Source organism: Engraulis encrasicolus, chromosome 9 (genome assembly GCF_034702125.1).
Source record: "Engraulis encrasicolus isolate BLACKSEA-1 chromosome 9, IST_EnEncr_1.0, whole genome shotgun sequence".
NCBI classification, from domain to species: domain Eukaryota; kingdom Metazoa; phylum Chordata; class Actinopteri; order Clupeiformes; family Engraulidae; genus Engraulis; species Engraulis encrasicolus.
This window is the reverse complement of record NC_085865.1, coordinates 53,575,647-53,583,061: the sequence shown is the minus strand read 5'-3', so window position 1 is coordinate 53,583,061 and position 7,415 is coordinate 53,575,647. Positions and strand designations below refer to the sequence as shown.

At 42.3% G+C, this 7,415-nt stretch overlaps 1 protein-coding gene across 2 annotated transcripts in view; it reads right to left on the bottom strand.

The window, feature by feature from the left end:
- Positions 1 to 7,391, bottom strand: part of cip2a (cellular inhibitor of PP2A) — a 22,257-nt gene extending 14,866 nt beyond the window's left edge. For both annotated transcript variants that reach the window (XM_063207415.1, XM_063207416.1), the window contains exons 1-11: positions 7,330 to 7,391; positions 6,860 to 6,962; positions 6,299 to 6,446; positions 5,717 to 5,832; positions 4,883 to 4,977; positions 4,288 to 4,384; positions 3,832 to 3,954; positions 3,498 to 3,643; positions 3,304 to 3,379; positions 2,834 to 3,061; positions 2,136 to 2,295 (exon numbers count right to left, since the gene is read on the bottom strand). In XM_063207415.1, the coding sequence (XP_063063485.1) occupies positions 2,136 to 2,295; positions 2,834 to 3,061; positions 3,304 to 3,379; positions 3,498 to 3,643; positions 3,832 to 3,954; positions 4,288 to 4,384; positions 4,883 to 4,977; positions 5,717 to 5,832; positions 6,299 to 6,446; positions 6,860 to 6,961 (1,291 nt within the window). In that variant the 5' untranslated portion in view covers position 6,962; positions 7,330 to 7,391. The remainder of the gene's footprint in view (positions 1 to 2,135; positions 2,296 to 2,833; positions 3,062 to 3,303; positions 3,380 to 3,497; positions 3,644 to 3,831; positions 3,955 to 4,287; positions 4,385 to 4,882; positions 4,978 to 5,716; positions 5,833 to 6,298; positions 6,447 to 6,859; positions 6,963 to 7,329) is intronic.
- Positions 7,392 to 7,415: the final 24 nt, after the last annotated feature.

Below are 7,415 nucleotides of genomic sequence, written 5' to 3'. Positions count from 1 at the left end.
GCAGCCTTACCACCTTGACTAACAATAATTCTGTGGAATACTCATTGGTATCAACTGCATTGGTATCATCATCATTAGTTTCACTAACAAGCAGCAGTTAGGTAGGGCGATGTGGCACAGCGCACCAAGTCCCCAGACGTGGGTGTGCATGCCCGTGGACCCATGTTATGTTTGAGTCCGGCACGGGTCATTTCTCAACCCTATCCTGTCTCTCTCACCTGCTCATTTTCTGTCTCCTCTCGCTGTCCTGTCATAATAAAACCCCCAAAAGACCAAAAGACTACTTTGAAAAGAACAGTTTGTATAGTAATGGTAGTATTTGTTCCACTGATCCTCACCGCAAAGCAGTGGAGAAAGCACTCAGTCAAGGGAGTGTTTCGGATTAAATCTGGAACAGATATATTACAGCAGCAATTTGCATTGGTGCTATAACTATAATTATTCGGGTCACATACTTATAATTATTAGTAGTAGATTTAGTAGGCTCTTCAGCTGGAGAACTCAGTCAAGGGACTGTTTCAAGTCAGATATTACACACATTTTAACTTGCACTCTAGTATCATAATTATCATTACAGAATTATAAATATTAGTAGTAGTACAAGTAGTTATAATTATTATTATTATCCACAAAACAGTGGAGCACTCAGTCAATGAACATTTCTGTTTAAACAGATATTACACACATATTGTAACTTGCACTAGTATCATAATTACTGTATAACACAGTTATTACATAATTGTTGTTGTTATTATCAGTACTAGTAGTAGTTCTTGTAGGCTTGTCAGCTGATCCTGACCACACAGCAGTGGAACAGTGAGTCAAGAGGTGTTTTGGTTCTTATTTCAGAGAGGAACATGCTAACTATAGATGCACGTGCCACGTGTACAGCTATTACAAAATGAGTGCCGACCCTCACCGCACAGCAGTGGGACTGGGAGTTGAGGAGTGTTTCAGTTCTCCTTTGGGAAAGTATCCAGGAGGACAAAGTAAAAGTACAAGTAAATGTATGGTAAGTACAAACTAGCTCACGATATTACATAACGGTTACACCAGTTATTCCGTGGCTAGCCATTATTGTTACTGAAAAACCTAGAATACCACCTTGAAGTCTAAAAAGACAACCCCCAAATTTGATTCAACCAGCGCAGAATCAGGTACATTGCTCTAGTAACTGTAGACCAGTTACTCAGTGGAGTTAATTGTGTTGGAAGGAAACTAAGGTAGGTTTGGTTTTTCACTTCTATTTTAGCCACCTCTGAAAGTATCACATCAACCATAAAACGGAAACCTTATGAGAAACGTCTCCAAAGCTATCAGAAACGCACTGGAATGCTGATGCAGGAGGGATGCATATACTGCATACTGGTGTACAAACAAATGTCCCTTCAATAAACATTATTCATAAAAAAGTGGAAAATTAAGATATTTTTAAAGACCACACCACCACTTCCTTCTGCTAAGGGTGGGCCCTGGGCACCCTGACCAGTTAACCAAAGGTGCAAAATGCTATGTAATATAGTGTAATGTAATGCAAATGAGCAGCTCCTAGGCAGCCAACCCCACTTTGCATTGAATAAGAGTGTCTGTGTAATGTAATGTATTGGGAGGATATCGAGTAGGGCTGTAACGATACACTCAACTCACGATTCGGTTCGTATCACGATTTTTGACTTACGGTTCGATACACCCCACGATTTCTGAAATGTATCTCCACTGAAGTTTGGAAACACTATTACATCAGATCATAAGGCTGTTTTCTGGACTAATGGGTAATAAAACTTTGAAAGGGTGTATCACGATATTGCCCCCTTGTATCACGATACAGTATCGTGACTCTGTGTATCACGATTTCTCGGTTCGATACAATATCGTTACAGCCCTAATATTGAGCAGCAGTGCAGTGGCAAGGGTCATGCATACACATGGGGGCGCAGGTTAGAGTCTGCCTTGGGTCATTTCCCAACCCAATCCCGTCTGCCTCAATGCCTCTGAGCAAGACACCTAGCTCCATGCAAGGCACCTTCCACATTGCTTTGAGTAAGAACACATTGCAATGTAATGCAATTTAGTGTAAGGATAGCTAGCAGTGGCTCGCATCAGCTCAGAGCAATGTAATGCAATGTAAAGGATATTGAGGAGCAACTCAGTGGCTCGACCCACGCGTACGCAGTGCCTCTTGATCAGCTTCTCCTCCTCTGAGGAGTCGGGTACCTGCAGGAGGCCCACCAGGGCTGGCAGGAGCAGCTCCAGGTACGAGTGCACTGAGGAGGTGCTGCCAGAGTCTATCACCTCCTGCAGGGGAAGGAGAAGAAGGGAGAAATCGAGATCACTATGATTAACTACTGTATGATCAGTGACTTCCTGTTTTTGGCAGCAGGCAGTTTGTTAAAACCTCCACCAATATAAGTCCAACAGAAATTCCATAACCAGTAACAGTATGTAGCTAAATGTATTCAGTGTGCCAGGGTCCATCAGCTCCAGCGGGGGAGGGAAAAGAAGGAGCAACTAAGATTATCATGACAATTATCATGACTACTGTATGATCAGTCATGTCCTGTTTCTGGCTTCAGGCAGTATGTTAAGACAAAAAAAATCCCATAGAAATTCCATAACTAGGCCCTGCCATGGCTCAAGAGGTGGGGCGCTGCACTGCTACACCGGCGACCCGGGTTCGAGTCCTGTCCGGGTCCTTTACCAAACTTTTCCTGTCTCTCTCTCCACACTTATGTTCCTGTCTATCTTACTGTCCTGTCATGAATAAAGGCCTATAAAGCCCAAACAAACCCATAACCAGTAACAACATGTGGTTAAATGCATTCAGAGTACGCACCTCGAACAGTTCAGTGAGCAGATGCAGAGCCAGCAGGCAGCACCTCTCGGGGTCGAGGAGGGGCCCCGTGGCCCACTGCAGCAGGGCCAAGCAGGGCTCCGAGCCTTTGGCCTGCCCCCCTCTCTTTCCCGCAGCCTGCCTCCGAGGTTTGAAGGAGCGGAACACCGTCTCGCTCAGAAGCTTCCGGACACCTGTGACGGAACACAACGCCACCAGCAGTTCTAGAACCTGAAGAGGGAATGAGAGTGGGCGGGTTCACTTCTTACTGTTGTTTCCGTTTAAAGCAATTCTGTTCAAACTGCATTTTCAATATTTTAACTAAGCTAACCTGACTACATAAGAAAATGTAAAGAAATTTACAGCCAGGCTGTGCTCAGCAGTGTAGGGTAGGTTTATGTTTTGTAGCCAGGCTGCTGGTAGCCAGTTATGGTAAATGTGTTCCACAACATCTCACTTAAACCCCTACTCACCTTAGCGGCGGTCTCTGCATCTTTGCTATGCAGGAGTCCAAAGACCTCAGTCAGACACGCTGGAAGAAGCTTATAGCTGAAGAGACAGAAAGCAAAACTCACAATTCAGCTTGTGTGTCACATTCATAGTCTCTACTGCACCATAAATATAAAAACACACTTATGACCCTTAGATGCACATTATGATGACTTACTTGGCTAAGTAGTTCGCAATTTTTGGGTTTTTCACAAGATCCACGAGCAGGTCCACTGCGTAGTTGCGCGTCAAAGACCCATCGCCATTAACGGTTATGTTGAAGATAAGTGGAAATGTTTGGTGAATGTTCTCTGCATTAAAAAGCTGAAAATAAGAAGTAAAATATATTACACCTTATTACAAGACTATGTATTAATAGAAAGGAAAAAGAAATGCCACGCTGTATTATAGTATTACAATATAATGTTGTATAGAAATATCATGCACAAGTTTTCTTTATGTATAGAGAAAAAAAATCTGTATTTCAAAAGGTGCTGGATTAAGATATCTACCTTTTGCCCTTCCTCCTCGTTGAGCGTCAGGCTACTTAATATGGACAAGGCGTAGATGACCACCGTCAAAGAGTTGTGAGCAAGGAAATCAATTAGGGAGCGATAAAGAGATTTAACATTGCTCTGAAAGACATAAGCCAAGGGCACAATGTTAACCCACACACTTGACAGCATATACTCAACAGCACAACAACTCAGCAGCACTTAAACTGGCACAGAGTAAGTGTTTATTATTAGAACTGACCACACATCCTGTTATGAGTTATGACCGGAGCTGAGTTTGTGATTGAGCACATCTGCAGCAGCAATGATCTCTATACACTTAAGAGTCATCATGTATACAGGTACTCCTCATCGCTGGCACTGAGCAAGAACGCCCTGCACAGATCTTTCCATTTGCTAAATTACGAACTCGGCTCCAGAATTTAAAAAAAAACATGTGACCATGAAAATTACCTGGCTCTTGATGTGAGTCTGGACGGAGAGGTTATGTCGACAGAGATTGGCCATGAGGCCCAGGCATGGCTTTATGATGTCATCATTACGAGACTTGCTGAGGATTGAAGAGAGACATAAGGGAAAAGAATAATAAGGTTGGGCAGTTTTACATTACATAACATTTAGCAGATGCTTTAATCCAAAGCCACTCACGAAGGAGCACATAAGCAGTAGTGGGAGTTGGGAGGAGGGTATACATGCCAGGCAGGTTAAGTGCAGGTGAGTAGAGCTTTTTTGCATTATTGTTTTGATAAAAAGGCTTCTTCATGATGTAATTCTTAGTTTTCAATAAACTTTATATAACACGCTCAACACTATCAAAATAATTGCAAAAAATAAGGTTTAAAGTAAATGGGTGTCAATTCCAAGAAAATTCAAGTTATTATAAATATCATTACTTTTAAAATCCTTTTTAATGTTTTTGGGGGCTTTTATGTCTTATGTAGACAAGACAATGAAGAGACTACAGGAAGCGAGTGGGAGAGAGAGACAGGGCAGTTTTCAAATCCTTGATGTGTTGTTTTGAGACAGGTGTACTGTTGCAGTGACTTACATGGTCTGCATTAAGAAGGCTAGGAGGTCGTCCAGGTACGAGACGCCATAGGATATCCTCATGCTGTAAGTCAGTCTCTGCAGCACTTGAAGACACTGAAAAATAAACAAACACACAAATATAACAAATACCATTTTTCTCATCCATTAATGTACTGTCTATATCTTGACTTCAATACAGCCAAAACAGATAAGAACCTACTGCTAGCATATTTCCGATTACCAGTCATCTAGTTGCTTTTAACTGAAAATGATGCTTTACCCAGCAATGTGAACCTCCACAGTGATTTTCTTTATTCAATCAGTATCTCTCAAAGTGAATGTTGTCACAGAGAGAGAGAGAGAGAGAGAGAGAGAGAGAGAGAGAGAGAGAGAGAGAGAGAGAGAGAGAGAGAGAGAGAGAGAGAGATAGAGATAGAGATAGAGATAGAGATAGAGATAGAGATAGAGATAGAGAGAGAGAGAGAGAGAGAGAGAGAGAGAGAGAGAGAGAGAGAAAATTGGGTTACACACTTAACTCTTCACTGGCCCAGCTTTTCCGCACCACGGTCTATGTGCTTTGGAAGAGCCAACATGTCAACATGAACAAAACTTTTACATTGCATTACATTACACTACACATAGCTGACGCTTTTATCCAAAGGGACTACAGTTACAAGGTATTGGTTAGGTTATAGTCCTTGGAACAGTGTGGGGTCAGGTGCCTTGCTCAAAGGCACTTCAGCCATGGAGTGAGGTAGGGAGTAGGGTGGGATTCGAACAGGCAACCCTCTCATCTAAAGCCCATCTCCTTAAGCACTAGGCCACGAAAGCTACCCCGGACACAGCACTTTACCTGCACCACTAGCGGGTCCTCTGGGGTGGCTCTGTTGGAGTGGATGATGGAAGCCAGAGCACCAATCAGATTATAGCTGCAATGCAGGGCCTCTCTCGTCTCCTCATCTGCTGTTACTGTAGGATAGAAGGATAAAATGATAACTATTTATTTAACTTCCTTGAACCAAACAAGTAATGCTGACATGCTGTGCCATCTGGATTTTATACATACGTATAGGGTAAGCATGGAATTGACAGCCAAAATGTTATACTTCATTTCCACTTATAATATCAAAAATGTGTATTGCAGAATTCTTACACACTGTTTTGTTCAGTTCAGTTTTGTTTTGTTTGGTTCAGTTCAGTTACACACTTACAATTTTCCTCACACAACACACGTAAGGCCATGTACAGTTAGTAAACACCTTGACAGGAGTCTAACATGTATAATTTAAACTGAGTAAGCAAATAAGAGGCCTGGAAGCTAAGGTATTACAAACAGAACAGAACAGAACACAGAATACAGACAAAGAAAGATACAATAAATGTTAATTAAAACTGCAAACACCAAATGAGACAACTAAAAGTGTCTTAGTCCTACCCAGCTTAGCCAGAAAGGACAGGATGGAGCTGGTGAGAGCATGGCTGGTCTTGGGGTCCTCCAGTACCTCCAGGAGCCCACTCAAACACTCGCTGGGCAGCACTTGGCCAGACACCAAGAGTTTGTAACACTGTAGGCCTGTAAGGTCCTGCTCAGATGTACAGACATAGCAAAACATTATTGCATAGAAAAAAGGTATACGGTATGATCCGCAGTCCTGTAATTCAATATCCAATGCGGCTCAGTAGAGGACTAAGTGAGAAAGAAAGCCACCAGAACATCTGATGTGGAAGATTAAAATATACCTTTATTAGTGCCTGACTAACAGCAGTCTGAAACTGCTCTGCATGAAAGCACAATTTGTCTTCAGCATCTGAGATGCTCCCTACCCCTCATAACAAGTGTCGTTTAAGGTATCATTAGGCATAGTATTACTGATTAGATTTCATGGTAGTAATTCAACACTGGGTGACGGGAAGTATTCTGACATTTGGCAACCTTTGTAAGTAGCCTGCGTCACGCAGGACAATACAGAAAGAGGGATGTGTTTCCCAAACTCACGTTAATCTGTTTTTGAAGTTGTGATGTGTTGACAGCAGATCTATTATTTTTGTATTGCCGGATGGCCAGGAGCATGGACTTTAAACACGTTGTAATATCCATTCTGTGAGGGTAAAATAAGCATTATTGATCAGTTGACAGGCAACACTGGTTTGAAACATGAGAGGTCAGCGTAACTTTACCGCGTCCATTGACTTGACCATCAAGACAGCTAGTGTATACCTAGAGGTAGTTTATTGCAGTCATTAACTAGAACTACTTGCCCGAGTTTTTATGCTTTTGGGAAAAATTGGGACCCAACCAACTATTGTCTGCTAACAAGCTAAGCTAACCACCCAACAGAAAACTACAACCAACCACTAAGCTAACTGTAACCGAAAGGCTTATCAAATTCTCAATCCCCCTGCGATATATTGAGAGCGACTGTAAAGGCACATACTGTGTGTTCAAATTGATAACCGGTTACTTACATTTACTGATTTATCTGCCACAGATGTTTGCGACCAACTATTCACAACAAGTGGCTCCTCCCGCGGCAGGTTTGAACGATGGACTA